This window comes from Rhinatrema bivittatum, chromosome 4 (genome assembly GCF_901001135.1).
Source record: "Rhinatrema bivittatum chromosome 4, aRhiBiv1.1, whole genome shotgun sequence".
Lineage (NCBI taxonomy): Eukaryota > Metazoa > Chordata > Amphibia > Gymnophiona > Rhinatrematidae > Rhinatrema > Rhinatrema bivittatum.
The window spans coordinates 371,990,645-372,008,260 of record NC_042618.1 but is presented as its reverse complement, the minus strand read 5'-3'; the positions used below and the strand labels follow the sequence as shown (position 1 = coordinate 372,008,260).

Below are 17,616 nucleotides of genomic sequence, written 5' to 3'. Positions count from 1 at the left end.
CATCCTCCAGCTAGCTGCACTCGGACCTCTCTCAACCACAGGCATCCTCCAGCTAGCTGCACTCGGACCTCTCTCAACCACAGGCATCCTCCAGCTAACTGCACTCGGACCTCGGACCTCTCTCAACCACAGGCATCCTCCAGCTAACTGCACTCGGACCTCGGACCTCTCTCAACCACAGGCATTCTCCAGCTAGCTGCTCTCGGTCTTCACTCAAGCACAGGCATCCTCCATCTAGCTACACTCGGACCTCTCTCAACCACAGGAATTCTCCAGCTAGCTGCACTTGGACCTCTCTCAACCACAGGAATTCTCCAGCTAACTGCACTCGGACCTCTCTCAACCACAGGCATCCTCCAGCTAGCTGCACTCGGACCTCAGACCTCTCTCAACCACAGCCATCCTCCAGCTAGCTGCACTCGGTCTTCACTCAACCACAGGCATCCTCCAGCTAGCCGCACTCGGACCTCTCTCAACCACAGGCATCCTCCAGCTAGCTGCACTCGGACCTCACTCAACCACAGGCATCCTCCAGCTAGCTGCACTCTGTCTTCACTCAATCCACAGGCATCCTCCAGCTAGCTGCACTCGGACCTCACTCAACTTTAATCATTCCCGCCACAAAGATGTTGACTTTTACCAACTCTTTATTCCAAAACAGACACAAACACCTCATTAACATCCCCCTTTTGAAAAATAACAAAAACTTATTATATCTCACCTTCCTCCTCATCAATGCTCAATCCTTATCAAAAAAACACATGTTAATCTCTGACATACTACAAGAAAATAACCCTGACTTCTTTGCCATAACAGAATCCTGGCTAAAAAACACCGATCAAGTACTTCTGAATCACATGGCTAACAACGAATATGATACCTTTTCAATACCACGCAACTACAAAAGAGGAGGAGGCCTTCTACTTCTTACAAAAAAACACCTTTCAATGAAAATGATTCCTCATAACCTACCAAAACAATATGAAGTAGCCCTGTTCGATTCTCAATTCCTACAAGTTTGCCTTATATATTGCCCACCCAAACTACTAGACAGCAACATCTCTCCACTTCTGGAATTCCTCATTACAAACATCAATACAAAAAAACCTTCCATCATCCTTGGTGACCTCAACCTCCATACGGATGCCAACCCCAGAACACCAAGCTGTGAAACCCTACTAGATATGCTCTCAAGCTTAAACTTCACCCTCCAAGTAAACAACCCCACACATAAAGCAGGTCACACTGTTGACCTAATTTTCACCAATTATTTCTTCACGGATACCTCCATCTCACACACCTCAGTTCCCTGGTCAGATCATCATCTCCTACTATGCAAGTCTCATCTGAATTACAACATCACTTCAAATAATAGTAACACACAAAAATTCTTTAAATACCGTCCTCCTTTTCAAACTAATCCCCTCCTTCAAGAGCTGGGACATCAACTAACAAACCTTGACTTATCAAACATCAACAACGCTATCCAATCTTGGTCTCTTATCACCAAAAATACCGCCAACATCATTAATCCAGAGAAATTCAAACGACTGAAGAACAAAAAAGAAAATCAAAACCCTTGGTATAACACATCTCTAAAAAATATGAAAACAGCCCTCAGGAAAACGGAGAAAGAATGGCAAAAAAACAAGCTGCCTGCAATACAACAGAAATACCGCACACAACTAGCCGAATACAAAAAATTAATCCAAAATACCAAACGAGACTACTATGGTAAAAAAATTATAAACTCCACGAACAAATCAAAATCCTTGTTCAACATAGTAAATAACCTCATTACAGATAATTGCAATTCCATCGTTTCTGTCACCAAAAAAAACTTAAGTCAAGACTTAGCTATTTTCTTTAAGGATAAAATCACCAAAATAACAGACTCCTTCAACACCACGTTAAACTGCCAAATACCAACTTCTACAAATAGCAACTCCCCGTGGCCCAACTTTAGACCTATATCAATAACGGAAACAGAAAAAATGATAAAAAAAATCAACCCTGCTCGCCATGTCTTAGACTCCATTCCCACACGAGTCCTGAAGGAAATTGCCTATCCACTAGCCCCAATAATTGCAGCAATCGTCAACAAATCTCTAGAGGAAGGCGAACTACCTCCCATGCTAAAAATCGCCACAATCACACCTTTGTTAAAGAAAAAAAACCTTAACCCAGATGACCTAAACAATTACCGCCCAATTTCTAACCTACCCTTCTTTGCCAAATTGACAGAGAAAGCGGTGTTGAAACAACTAAATGACCATTTAGATGATAATAAAATACTTTATCCCACACAATTCGGTTTCAGGAAAAACTTCAGTACCGAAACACTCTTACTCAACCTCTCAAATACCATATTAAGAGGACTCGACAACAAAAAAGGATACCTTCTGATTCTTCTGGACCTCTCTGCAGCCTTCGACACTGTAGACCACAAATTGCTTATTTCTAGTCTTGAATCCATCGGGCTCACAGAAAAAACCCTCAGCTGGTTTTCATCCTTCCTCAAAAATAGATATTTTAAAGTCACCTACAACAACATTTTATCAAACGCCATCCCCCTTGAAACAGGTGTACCGCAAGGATCAGCACTTTCACCCATATTATTCAACATTTACCTTACTCCCCTTTGCCATTTTTTATCCAGTCTTGGCATAACATATTACATGTACGCCGATGATATACAAATTTTGATTCCAATTTCCTCCTCGTTAGAAGATACAATGTCTAGTGCAGCCTCTCTCCTGGACACAATCAGAAACAGACTAATCCAACTTAAATTATATTTAAATATGAACAAAACTGAATGCATACTCATCGCCAGAAAAAACTCCAGACCTAAAACTATTCCACCCTTCCAATTTGACAATTCCATCATCCAACTTAAAGACAATGTTAAAGATTTAGGCTTCTGGGTGGACAATGATCTAAATTTTAAAAAACACATCTCTACTAAAACAAAAGAAGGATTCCACAAACTACAGGTAATCAAACACCTAAAACCACTGCTTCATCCCCATGACTTCAAAACAGTCCTTCAAGCCCTAATATTCTCCTGTTTGGACTACTGCAATTCTCTTCTAATTGGACTACCCAAGTCATCCCTAAGACCACTACAGCTTCTTCAGAATACCGCTGCCAGAATCTTAATGGGGAAAAGAAAATCTGAACACATCACTCCCGTTCTCAACCAACTACAATGGCTCACAATTGAGAAAAGAATCGAATTCAAAGTCCTCTCAATACTGCAGAAAGCAATTTACAAAGCAGATTACTCTGCTCTTGTTGACGTCATACATATCCACCAATCCATACGCACTACAAGAACAACTAGTAAAATACAACTTGTGATTCCATCTCTCCCTCTCGCCAAACTCTCTTCCACCAGAAATAGAGCCATTTCCATCATCGGCCCAAAATTATGGAACTCACTCCCTCAGTACCTCGCTGGTCAAGAAAACCCTAAATCTTTTAAAAAAGAACTAAAATCTTGGCTACTAAGCCAATCTCTTACTGACAGCTCGGACTTTTGATCTCATAACTATCAGTCTACCGATAGGACAATTTATCCCGCCCTCTAACTACAGATATATCCTATTATCTATGAACCCTGTTTTTTCAGTATACCTTACTTGTAATATATCCTGCTGTTTGTTAGACTAATTTTTATGTCTGTTTCTCAGTCTGATTAATGTAATCTGTCAAATTTAAATGTAACTGGTTTGTTATAATGTAAACCGGAGTGAAGGCAACTCTGCTATACCTCGGTATATAAAAAACGCTAAATAAATAAATAAATATCAAGATTACAATGGTTTACAAAAATAACATGTAGTAGTGTTCTCTCAAAGGAATTTGTTGAGGTAGTAGTCACAATATAATATGGCGATGTAAAAGGACTCAAATACCTCTACCAATTTTATAGACAGTATTTACCCAGAACAAACACAATTTTTTGGTTTTGAATGACCTCATACCGGGCTCAGATGTGCATGTTAGCACGGTCGTTCGCCTCTGTGTGCGGGATAGCAAAGATTTATCGCTTCCGCCAAGTTATTTTTAATCATTGGTCATCAAAATATTTTCTTTCTGCGTATCGTGACAAATGTACTTTTTGTGACCTGTTATTCTTTCATCTTTCATGCAATAATATTTCATTATTTTTTCGATATATATTTTTCAAGCTACGTAGCTTAGTTGGAGAAACACTTATAGACCCAGTGCGTCCAGAGGTGTTAGCAAGCTGCCCGACACGGTCTGTGTTTCGGCTGAAACCTTCTTCATGGGGCCATATATGTGTGACTAGTTTCAGCGTCTATTTTCCCGGCCAATGGGAAGGTTTCAGCCGAAACACGGACCGTGTCGGGCAGCTTGCTAACACCTCTGGACGCACTGGGTCTATAAGTGTTTCTCCAACTAAGCTAAGTAGCTTGAAAAATATATCGAAAAAATAATGAAATTATATTATTGCATGAAAGATGAAAGAATAAGAGGTCACAAAAAGTACACTTTGTCACGATACGCAGAAAGAAAATATTTTGATGACCAATGATTAAAAATAACTTGGCGGAAGCGATCAATTTTTGCTATCCCGCACACAGAGGCGAACGACCGTGCTAACATGCAGATCTGAGCCCGGTATGAGGTCATTCAAAACCAAAAAATTGTTTGTTCTGGGTAAACACTGTCTGTAAAATTGGTAGAGGTATTTGAGTCCTTGTACATTGCCATATTACAAAAATAACATTCATAATTTTAGAACAAAATTAGTTCATATTGAGTGAAATGCTCCAATACAGATTAATGTGCTTTCTAAACATATAACGAATGATACAGGAAAATAATATAACAGCTAGTACATCATAGCAATCAGCACAAAACGTGAGCACAAAGCACAAACTAGTAATATATATTTAAATGTTCACAGCGCTGCACTCACACCATGGGTGTGTGTAGCCTTTAGGGCAAAGTGTTCATTTACTAAGTAATAATGGGAAATGTTTTAATGTTTAATGCTGTTTTATATGATTTTTATACATGTTGTTACCCGCTTAGCTTGGCACGTTCGTTATAAAACTTTTGAAATAAATGGTTGTTGGATTGCCGGGAAATATGACAGTGTGTTTACAATCAAATGTTACAAGTCCCGGTGGTAACACAGGAATCTATGCGGCTAGGCTTGTCTAACAAGCTGATAAAACTGGCTGGCCCATTGGGTCTGTCTGGCCGGCTGCATGTTCTGTGATAACTGGAAGTCATAGTGGAAACACAGGCACTCACAGAGCCAGGTCTGTCTGGCAGGCTGCGCAAGGGACCTGGGAGGGGAGGCTCACTAGTAGTGGTAGCTATTTAAGATCATACTGTGAGGAGAGAATCAAAGTAACAGCTGGGACTATCTGGCAGGCTTTAAGTTGTGTAACCAAAAGTCTTAGCAAAATGCAGGCACTCACGTAGCTGGGTCAGTCCGGCAGATTATATAGGGGATTATAGAAGCCTGGATGCATAGGCAACAGCCACATTAGTATTGCTGGCTATTTAGTTTATTGTAGAGTGTTGGGGTTCGGCACGAGAAAGGGAGGTGCTGGAGGGAACTAAGCACTGATCTTGTATGCTCGTCTACGCAAGACGATGCAGCACCACAAACAGACGATCCTGGATAAGGAGAAATCTTGCAGGTGCTGACACATCGGCCACTGGGATGTACTCTTAGCAGTGTGGACAAAATAACCTGGCAGACTGGATGGGCTTTTTCTGCCATCCTATACTATATTACTATGTAAATTACAATATTATTTGTATTTTAGATTAGACCTGCAGGAGAGAGAGAGAGAGAGTGTGTGTGTGTGTGTGTGTGTGTGTGTGTGTGTGTGTGTGTGTGTGTGTGTGAGAGAGAGAGAGAACGAGCGTTCACATCTGGCACTGGTCCCACCTATTTACACAGGTTACCCCCTCCACAGTTCCCTTTCTTTTTTTTTCTACAAATTAAGCCCTGATTGTAACAACTGCATTTAAATACTTGTATCAGATGGGAATAAAATATTTTGTAAATCTTTTATCATACTACCTACCCTCTAGGGCACTGTGTTCTCATCAGACTTTCCTAACTGTTCCACCTCTTTCCACAACTAAATTATCAGTTCCGCATAAAACTGCTTTTGTGCCTCTGCTTTAAGTTTATTGAATCTCATTCCAGGAGAGATTAGTTGCAGATCATTTTACTTAATATTCAGAAAGAAACTGAATATTGGTATTTTTGCCAAGTGTTTAATGGAGGGTCTTATATACTGGAAGTTTGAAACCGTGCATAAAACTTATTGGTCCTGAGTATTTATAGGTTGTTGCTATGGTTGGGGGAAGGAGGGATTTAGTTTAATGTAACAATATGATGAGGTATTTCCAGACTGAAGTGGGCTTTGGGAATATGGAAATATTTGGTGAGAGGGATGGTTGTGAGCAGGGATGGGTAACTGCTGTGAATGAGCTCTGTAGCATTTATCCTGCAGAAATAAGCAGAAGGGCTGAATGGGTAATTTTGAAAGGGACTTTGCATAAAACACTGTTTTATGCGCAAAAGTAGACTTTTATAAAAATGCCCTCCGATATTGTGGATAAACTTATGCATGTATGTCATGCTTGTGTGGAACTGTACCTGAGCTGACCAGAATCATTCCCAGGGGCAGAGTTGGGAGGGGTTTGGATTTACACACACGCACACACACACACACACACACACACACACACACACACACACACACACACACGCACTTTATAAAATTTGACAGTATACGTGTAACGTTTCAGGAAAAAAAAATTCTGTGCACCAAATAGCAGGTGCAACTTGTGCAGGGTTGTATTGGTAGGATAATTTTCAAAGTGATTTTATGCGTGTTAGTCCACTTTAAAAATTAGTGTAACTTGTGTGTGCATTTTTGCCAACATCCTTATGCAGACTGTTTGAAAATGCCCCTCCCTGAGTTTTAGCACTGTGCTGCATAAGCATCCATAAAACAATTCGAGAACAAATAATGTTTGGATACAAAGCAAAACGGTCTTGAAAATGTAAATCTGGGTTTTCATATAGTAAATGCATAAAACACAAGACAATGTGCTAAGAGATTTAATTACCAGCCCAATGAGGTTTTTCTTTTTATTCGTGAGCTATGTTCAAAAATTACATCCTTTTTTTTTTTTTAATCAGAAAAAATTCCAAACGCAAAAATGCTCTAGAGACAGATCCATTTCTCAGATTCTGGAATGTTAATATTCTAAACAATTCTCCAAAAGATTTTGCTGTAATTCACTCGAGTTGCCTTGAAGATATTTCAGGCCATTTGTTCAATTACTCTGGTTTGTGTGATTTTATAAAATTATGTACATCATTTCAGATCAGGAACAAAGTGTGTTTTTATGTTGGGAGTGAGGCTGGGTGGGGGATGGGGAGGGTCAGGAGTGGGATGACTCTTGCTCCTCTTTCAGACAGGTATTTCGAGTGTTAAGGCAGTGTATGAAACAGGGTCTTTTAATCTCATGAACAGAACTTTCAAAGCTAAAAAGACATAGCTGTCCCGCCAGATGCAGAAAGTAATTATTTTTGTTACGCTTGAGCCAGTAGATTGCACTGAGTCCTAAGTGTTGGTATCTGTACTGGATTCGCTTCAACAGACATTGAAGAACAGTTTTCAGGTTATTTTCTCCATTCTCTTTTCCTTGTACTTTTCTAAAACATTGGAGTAAACATGGTTCTATTAATTAGTTCAGGGCTTCCCAAACCTTCCTGTTGACCCCACCTTCAGTTGGGTTTCCAGGATCTCCACAATATACATGAGATAAATCGGCATGCATTAGAGAACCAGGATATGCAAATATATCTCTTGTGTATCCACTGCGGATATCCTAAAAAACAGTCTGGGTAAGATTAACGTGTATGTAAGACATACCCATGTAAGTTTACCCACATATTGGGTGGGCAATTTTATTAGAGGCTATTTCCACGGGTAAAGTGCAGTTTTTTTACCCGCAGAAATGTCTTTGAAAATTACTTTCTTTATAATCAACATAAATAAGTCAATAAAATAATAAAATCAATTTGAACAGAAGCCATGAAGGTACAGTAGGAAAGAGAGTTCTCTGCCTTGAAGCTTGGTCATTTGACTGTTGACTAAAACAGGTTTAAAATTACCATCTATCACCTCCCCTCCCATGTCTGATATTTAAAAAAAAAAAAAAAAAAAAAAGAAGCTGAACTCCAAAATTTAGGATGCAGAGTTAGGTGCCTATTTTTTGACAACCTTATGTACTTTAAGTGCTATTTATTTGCCTACATTTCGGAGCCCAAACCCTAGATATATCATTTTGCTATAAAATTGCACCCATGAATTACATTTTTGCATCACAAGCTGAGAAGTGCTGAGAGCGAGAGAGACTCATATAAGTAAACTATTTACACCACTATAAGAGGGGCAACTAGTAAGTCGGGGTGAAGTTTTGGTGGTGGCCTAGGTTTTGGGGGGCAGTTTTACATACACAGTCAGAGGTACGAACAGCACAGTAGATATCAGTGAAGATTTTATGTGATTTGGAGTGATGAAAGCTACACAAAAATAAGATTTGTACATTGTATTCTTGAATTCAGAATGGCCCTCTTACAGTCGTATAAAAAGTTGCTCTCTCTTACTACAGTGGTATAAAAAGTTGCCTAATATGTGGCCTCCCCAGAGGTATGCTCTCTCTCTCTCTCTCTCTCTCTCATATATCCCATTTTGAGCATAACACCAGGAACAAAGGTGTAGTTATTTCTGGTGTTAAATCTTGTGATACCATGTGTTACGCTATTGCATGCAATGTTAAGCACCCCTAATTTTCATAAACTCCTCCCACTTGACTACATTTTTCAAATTTGCATTACGCATCTCGCGATGCGTTATTTATTGCATGTGTTATGATGTTATCGCAGGCGTTAGGGCCCTAATGCCCGTGATAAGGCCCTAATGTGATTTGAAAAAGGACCCTCCAAGTAAGGTGCCTAGTACTGAAAATGAGTGCAAGGTTCCTTTTTTCCCCCTACCCTAACTCTGCCCTCATAGCTTCCCACTTATTAGACTCCTAAATTTAGGCACTTACCCTTATTCAGTTTAAAAAAGGGCCAAGATAGGAGCCAAAACCCTTTGAAAATTGTCCTCACAGTTCTTGAGCTTTGCATTGTGGGCTTGTATGCTTTCACTTAAAGGAGCTGAACATTGTAGGTTCCATCCATCCCAAAAAATAAATCTGACAACTGGAGGGTGCATAAAGAAAGAACAAAAACAAATATCAATTTTTATAAAAGCAAATGTGGAGGAGCAAATCAGTAAGGGCCGGATTTTAAAAGGGTTATGCGCATAAGGTACGCGGGTAACCCTTTTAAAACGCCCCTGCGCGTGCCGAGCCTATTTTGCATAGGCTTGGCGGCGCGCGCAAGACCAAGGACGCGCGTACGTCCCGGGGCTTCGCAAGGGGGGCGTGTCGGGTGGGCGGCACAAATTTCGGGGCGTTCTGGGGGGCGTGTCGGGGGTGTGGCGCCGGCCCGGGGGCGTGGTCGAGGCCTCCGGACCAGCCCCCGGGTCGGGTGATGGCGCGCCAGCAGCCCACTGGCGCGTGCAGAGTTACGCCTGCCTCTGGCAGGCGTAACTTTCCCAACAAAGGTAGGGGGAAGGTTTAGATGGGGCTGGGGGGGTGGGTTAGGTAGGGGAAGGGAGGGAAGGTGCGGGGGGGGTGGAAGGAAAGTTCCCTCAGAGGGAACGGGCAAGCGCGCGCAGGGCTCGGTGCACACAAGTTGCACAAATGTGCACCCCCTTGCGCGTGCCGACCCCGGAATTTATAAGATATGCGCGGCTACACGCGTATCTTATAAAATCCGGCATACTTTTGTTCGTGCACGCGTAGATTTATAAAATCTACCCCTAAAAGAACTGCATGTATTCATGGTGACCCAAAAGATGAATATTTGTTGTTTCCTGCCTGGTATTTTAAGAGAGCTGTTAAGAAATGGTTTTAAATAAATACATAAATAAATAATTCAGGGAGTATAGGAAGAGTGGCCACTATAGACACTTTGTTAAGAGAGGACAAACTTGGTGCCCTATCCTGGCAAAAGTCTTTCCACATTGCCCTAACCACCTTGCCCCTGCCCCTCTCCCCCTCCTGGGATTGTTTGCTCTGTATTGTGCAGTGTATCACTCTGAGTGTATGCTCTACTAGGAAGGACCTAGGAAGGACTTTTTTTTTTTGACTCGGCTTCCTCTTGCTGTTTTGGGGTTCCAGTTTAATTGGAACTGGTATTAGTAGGGCTCCAATGCTTAGAGCCTTTGTTTACAATTACCTGGGCATTTATCCCTATTTTTATATCACCCACTTAACCTGTCTGTTTGCAGTGACAGTCCTTGGTCAGTAGCCTCAAACCGTGGTTCAATCTAGAACCCGCCTAACATGGATGCTAAATCTGGCCAATGAGTGATGGCTGCCTCTGCAGCATTCCCATCCCTAGCCGGTCTGAAGAACAGAATCCTGGCCCAGGAATCAAAGCCAGGGCCAGTACTTGCCACTGAACTAGTGCCAAAGCATCAGAATTGATGAAAGCTGTGCTATGATTTATTTATTTAGGATTTTTATATACTGACATTCTCGATATAAATATCAAATCAGGTCGGTTTCCATAGAACAAAACTGTCGCGGTTAAGGCGTTACATTAAACAGAGTTTCTGAACATAAGAACGTAAATATTAAATAGACAACAATAACTCGTCAGATAACATGAATAAATGTAAACAAATAGCTAAAAATAAAAGGAAGTTAAATTGGGATATACAGGTAACAGTGAACGTTGGAGGGCATAAACATGAGTAGAGCATGAGCTAATGAATTAATGCATCAACAAGATGTTGGAGAAGGGATTTTTTTGTCATTAATATATTGATAAGGTATTGAGGGCAAAGCATGCAATATTCTGAAACACTCTATTTTTTTTCTGATTTGAGTATGCATTTTCCCAATGCCTGTGTAACATTCTTTTTTTAAATTTCTTAATAATAGAAATATTTTTTCTTCAGGAATGATTAGGAAATGTTAAAGATAAATATACATCTTAGGGGCATCTAAGTAATTTATTTATTTATTTAACATTTTTTTATATACCGGGGTTCATGTAAAAGTTTACATATCGTCTCGGTTTACATTGTAACTGAGGAACAGGCATGTGAGAATGCCATTACATAATAAGTAATATTGAGCAGCAGTGTGATTTAAAATGTAGGTAGTAGTTTTTTGGTGTCTTACCCTTAGTTTAAGCTGACAATACAACGGGGTTTTTCCTCTGCCCAATTCCAGATGTTAGTGATATCATAAGAGCACCTCTGCAGGTCAAGAAAGGGGCAATATGTATTATAAGGAAGTTGGAGGTAATGTATTATGTGTTTCAGATCAGGGGCTAGTTTAAAAACAAACTGTAAAAAAAAATGTTGATTCAAGTTCAAAAAAATATGCAGGGAATGTGAGCTGTGTTTTCCAAGCACGGGATGTGATTATTTGTGTTTGTTCAAGTCAACAAATAAACTGCTGGAAATTTTCTAAGCCCTAAATTTGGGTGACATGAACCTTGTATTCCCATGCACTAAAGTTTTGTTTTGGTTTTTTTACGCAAATATATATATATATTTTTTTTTTAGTAAACCTAGCAAAGTAGAATATATGTGTTCAAAAGGTTGTAGAAAAAACATAATTATTTAGTATTGTACACAATTTATTCAAGCAGCAACAAAATTCTATAAGGTAATTTTTTTTTTTGACCAAGCAGTTTCCGCTTGTTTCTTTGTGGCTGGGATCCAGTACTATGAGTCTTCATTTGCAACTACCCAGGGATTTGTTTCCCCTTGATTTTGTAACTCTTTCCGCCTCCTTATTCAGTCCAGTCATCACAGCGGCAATCGTCAGCCAGGGACCGTACACCAGGGCACCTTCTGGAACCCTGCAATCATAAGCCCTAAAGTCGATCACTAGGTGTCGCTGTTTTGCAAAGACTGTGACTCCCAATGCAGCATACCTGGCCAGCCCAGGGAGCGGAAGACCCGAGCTGGGAAAGAACCCAGGCCCAACCACGTATGGTGCAAGGTACCTGCCACGGAGCTGCCGATCAGCTCTGTAGGGTACTCTGTAGCTTGAAAACTCAACAAAGCATGTGAGTTGGGAATAAGAGCTACCGTGTTTCCCCAACATTCAGTTTCCATAAAACTCTGCTGAAATACAATTCAAGATGTTAAGTGTGTAAAAAGAAAATATTTTGTTTCCCCACAACTGCTCATTTTTTTATTTATATATAAATGTATAATATTGTCAGAGCCGCATACGAGGCTAAAACTATCTCAGAAATAAGACTATTTTTTTCATAAGCAACTAGTTGCATGCATTTACATCAAATTATTTCTACACACTTCTGCTTTTGAATGGCAACAATAGTGTTTTTGAAAAGCTGCCTAGAACCTAGTTCTGTCAGCGGTTATTTTCCTTTCGCCATTATAATATGGACATCCAGGACCTCACTCGTTCTCCATTCCCATTCACATTCCAAAAATCACATTACACCTTCTTTGGGTAAATAAGGCCGCAGCTTTATTAACCGGGAGACCCGAGCCAAGCATAACATATTAACAATATATTAACAATATATTAACAATAACGGTTTCAGCTTCCCCCCCACTCTGACCATCCGCCGCTCCCCCGGCAGGAATAGTTGCCACCAGCCTTCGGCTCGACAAACCGGCTCGCCCCCACCGGGTTCGAACTCCCGCCACCTGCCTGCAAGGAGTCCAGCCGGCCATCTCCCGCCACTTCTAGCAAGGAGCTCCACCTTGACAACAGCCCCCCTCAGTTGTCACCACCATCCTTTCGCTGAAACTCCGTTTTAACAATCAACCAAATATATACTATTAAGGCTCGGGCCCTCCGCACACCCCCCCCCCCCCCCGCACAGCTGCGACAACGAACATAACCCCGACAGCCTAAACATAAGGGAGGGTGGGAGGGGATTCGCTCGCGCTGCTGCTGTCTCGCTGCCGCCCCGAGCTCTCCCCTGCACGCCCCCGTGTCCCTCGCACGGCCCTCCTCCTTCCACGACCCCGACGGCCAGCCGGCCAATCAGGGCCGCCGCTACCATGGCAACACGCCATGTCTCCCTATCCCAGCCTTCCCTCGCTCGCTTCCTCTTATCTCCTCCCCCTCCCCCCCCCCTCTGGCCTCCCCATGACCTGCCTTTGCCTGTCCTTTTCCTCCTCCTCGCCCCCCCTCCTCCCCCTTCCCGGCGCTCCTTCTCCCCCTTTCCCTTCCCCCAAACCACGGGGTTCCCGAGTGGGCCTGGGCCCACATTATCTGGCCCGAGCGGACACAGGGTCCGCTCGGGCGTCCAGAATTGTTCCTCATCTTGTGCACTGCTTGGCTGAGAACTTTAAAATGTTCGAAAGGTTTTTCTGTCTTGATTTTATGGCCAGGCATGTGGTATGTGTTAACCGGAGAAGATTTCCGTTCCTCGAGCTGCTTGTGACTGCTTGTCAGATGACAAGCTCTGCAAAAGAGCTCGCAAATCCTCCTTCATTGGTTTACGAAGCACAAACACTGGAATACTATTTTTGTCCCGGCTACTCGGGAGCGTTGCAAGCGGCCAGAAGCGATGCAGAATGACGTGTGTGAGTAAGTTCAGAAATCCTGCCTTTCATGGGTCAGCAGGAGGAAAATATAAATATCCTACTATGCTGCTTTTGATGCAAAACGAAGGCTGTTATTTCGTTTCGTTTTTTTTTTTTTTTGTTTATTATTTTTTGAGGGGGGGGGGCGTCGCCGATTTGATTTAAGTTTTGCAAACCAGATGGAAGGTGGTGCTTTTTGGAAGAACGATCAAAAGAATTATACTTGGAACTGGACCTACGGCCTTCAGCGAAACTGATTAAAGTGAAGCCATTAGAGGTTGGTCATGTGACCTTGTTTGTTTGTTTTCCTGATAGCTGCAGGCCGTTACATTTTGTATAAGCTCTCTGCCTTGATAATTTTCCTAAAAAAAAAAAAAAGCCTTAAAAAAACAGGTCCATCTTCTTCTTTATCCTGAAGGTATTGTTTGTCTTGCTTGTTCTAAAGTTTACACCCTTTCATTTTTGATTTCTCATTCCCTGTAACCTGTGGCTGCTGTTTCTTCCACAGCCCTAAGTCCATTTGCTCCAAGTGTACAGAAATTTGTGTTTTCTACCTGCAAATCAACTGTTACTTTCAGCTCTAGTTTTATTGATGACTTTGTTTGCTTCTGCCCCCCTCCCCCCCACACACACATTTTGTAAATGTTTTTCAAAAAAAATGCATCAGTTTGCAGTGATACCTTACAGTAGGCAGCAGAAATGAAAGGTCTAATATTGCTTCTGCACAGTATGTGATCACTTCTTTAGGTCTTGATAATGGATTCTTTAGAATTTCAATCACCAGTGTTGTATTACTATAATATGGTGTGGGAAATGTTAGCAGTAAGAGTATTTAGCGCTTTCACAGGTTTATGCTATGAAATTTGTGCTTTGTTTGTACAGGTTGGAAGGCAAGCATCACAGTGTTCAGATAAATGGGAAGTATCTTAAAACAGTTTTTCTTTTAATTTATGTACATAGCACAGTGTCTAAACTAGGTCCTGATTTTTTAAATGTAATTTCTCAGATTTTTGCTGGCTTATTTTGACCTTTTTATCATACAAAGGGCAGTGATTTTAACAGCCATGTGGGGAGGTTGCATGAAAGAAGACGAAGTCTAGGTTTTAGTATAGGCATGGGAATTTATAGTCTCATCTACACACAATGGTAGAGGACCAAAAATGGGAGATGGCAAAACATACTTGGACAAGGAGTGAATTCCTATGGTTGGTCAAATTTGTACGACTGGCAACTGGGAGATATTATCTAGATAGGGTTAGGGACAACGGGGCAGATTCGGTGGGCCAACTGGTTCTTATCTGCCTGCATCTACTATGTTACATGAGTACATTTCATAGTTTTCCAAAATCATGTTCGACTCTATTTCAGGAAGAGCTCATCTTGCCCTTCTGGTCATCATTACTATTGACCTCACTTTGATGAAATCAATATTCTTAAAAGGTTTAAAAACGTTGCCAACCAAACTTGGTGTCATTCTGAGATTGTGATCTAATCCTGATTTTTCTAATACTAATCTCAGTGCAAGCAAGCAGCAACTATGCTCAATTCTAACAACAGGAGGTGCCCTTCTTTTCCAACAATTAAAGAACAGTTTAATTTACTTGAGGATAAATATTTTAGCAAATATTTTGTATCTTTATACACACAAAATCAGAATTGGTAATAATGTTATTAAAGGAATTGACAAGTTTAACTATTTAGGAATCTGGATCACATTTGATGGAAAATGCAATCATAAGATAAAAAAATAATTTCTAGAAGATGAAGAGCATTGTAAAAGCAAAAACCTGTTTTTCCCGCAGATAAGCAGACTGAATTAGCCATGCTGTCTGGGGACATCTTCTGGGACAGCCGAGGCAGCTAGAGGCAGCTTTGCTCTGTGTGAGCCTGCACGTACTTTCTTGCATGGCGCCATCTTCCCTCAGTCTTGTCCTGCGTACATGAGTCGCACGCGGAGCTCCTTGACTCCCTCAGTCTTCTCTCTTTGACCGTTCTTCGACTTCTCTTCTGCGCCCGGCATGCCTCCCAGACCGCCGGGCTTCAAATTCTGCCAATGTGCTAAAATAATGTCGGTGACAGACGGGCACAACTATTGTTATTTGTGCCTGGGCCCGGAGCACGACATGGCCAACTGTAGGGACTGTGGCCGTATATCCCCACGAGCCCAGAGGCAGCGCGCCACGAAAATCGCACACCTTAAAGAAGATAATTTGGGGTCCTATGTCAGAGCACCTTTCAGCTCACTCCTCTCCAGGCCCAAGATCTGACCAGCCTCGCCCGTTGAAGCAGGCCCCCTTGGTCGGACTATCGGTGCCTCCACAGACAGAGGGCAGGCGCCCCGACCCCCTCCCATGCCCTCTCAAAGCTGAAAGCATCGGGAGATGTGTCAGTGCGCCTGGTGCTGACCGCCATGGGATCGACGCACTCGGCTGAGGCATTGCACTGGAGGAAAGCATCGCCTGGACATACCCACAAGAAGCATCTGACGCATTTGTCGACCATGAAGCACGAGCAGCGCCCAACACATGAGGCATCGACGCACCAATGCAAAGCATCAAAGCATATGGAAAACCAGATGTGGCGCACCATCCCGGTGGATTCCAGAGCCCAGCCACGACGCTCTTCGATGCAGGACCAGATGTCTCAGCGCTTGGACAGCTACCTCAGGGTACTGTGCCTACATAACTCAGTACCTCTATGAGTGAGCCCTTCATTGCCACCACCTTACAACCTGAGGTGATGGTGCAACCATTCCATAACATGGAAGAAAGCCTTCAACATTTATTATGATCTGTATATGAAGCCTTCAAAACAACGGCATGGATGACAGCGAGAGGCATTGCAATCAAGAGGATTGCATGGCTCCAAGCCAGCACCATTCATGAAGATGTCCACGAGAAGCTGGCAGACCTCCCCTGTCATCCTGACAGCCTCTTCGGGGACAAGCTGCGAGAGATGGTAGCATAGCTGAAGGAGCAGAACATTGCTGTGATGACCCTAACATCCCCATCAGACCAATCCAGCTCGAAAAAGTATTATCCAACACATAGGAAGCCGTTCTTTCCCTGTCAACCATTCCGCCAATACCCGGCGTACCGAATGCCTTCATACCCTCCGGCCCTGCTGGCACCGCCGATGCAGCCGCAGCCACGGAACCGCCAAAGGGGACAATGGCAGCAATGACTTCCACTGACCACTCCAGCTAACCCCAACAGGGTTTTTAGAAGTGCGGGGGCCACTTCCATTGCTATGCACAATGGGGGAGAATTTCCTATTCCTTCAGCTCTTGGGAAATCATCACCTCCGATCGTTGGGTTCTCTCCATTGTCAAGGATGGCTACACACTCCAATTCAAATCGAAGCCGACCCTCCCGTATCGCATGAGCCCGCATTGCTTCGCTGAAGGGGATTGCACCTGGTTGCGAGAAGAGATATCCTCGCTTCTACATCAGCGTTCCATCCAGTGGATTCGCAGGTCCCACTGGGGCCAGGGATTCTACTCCCAGTACTTCCTCATACCCAAGAAGTCGGGGGGGGGGGGAGGTTTGCGCCCCATCTTGGATCTCCAGGCCCTGAACAAGTTCCTGGTCAAGGAGAAAGTCAAGATGACCTCGCTCAAGGCAATTCTTCCATTCCTCCAACCCAACGATTGGATGTGCTCACTGGACCTCAGGGATGCCTACTCGCACATCCTCATGCACCCTTCCTCCCAGCACTACCTGTGTTTTCAGGTCAAGAACCAGCCCTATTAGTACAAGGTTCTGCCCTTTATTTATTTATTTATCGAGTTTTATATACCGTCGTTCGGTTTCGCCATCACAACAGTTTACAAAGTTTCGATGTTTAACAAAGTGTTAAAAAATTCATACGCTTGTTAAATTCATACTCATGTTAA

The 17,616-nt window shown here is 42.5% G+C and overlaps 1 protein-coding gene across 2 annotated transcripts in view; it reads left to right on the top strand.

Annotated features, from left to right (window-relative positions):
* Positions 1 to 17,616, top strand: part of PHF2 (PHD finger protein 2) — a 381,209-nt gene that overhangs the window by 129,912 nt on the left and 233,681 nt on the right. The window contains exon 1 of one of the 2 annotated variants that reach the window (XM_029600846.1): positions 13,358 to 13,725. The exons of the other annotated variant lie outside the window; for it this stretch is intronic. Within the exon in view, the coding sequence (XP_029456706.1) occupies positions 13,706 to 13,725 (20 nt within the window). The 5' untranslated portion in view covers positions 13,358 to 13,705. Of the gene's footprint in view, positions 1 to 13,357; positions 13,726 to 17,616 lie in introns of those variants that run through there. 2 annotated transcript variants of the gene reach the window in all.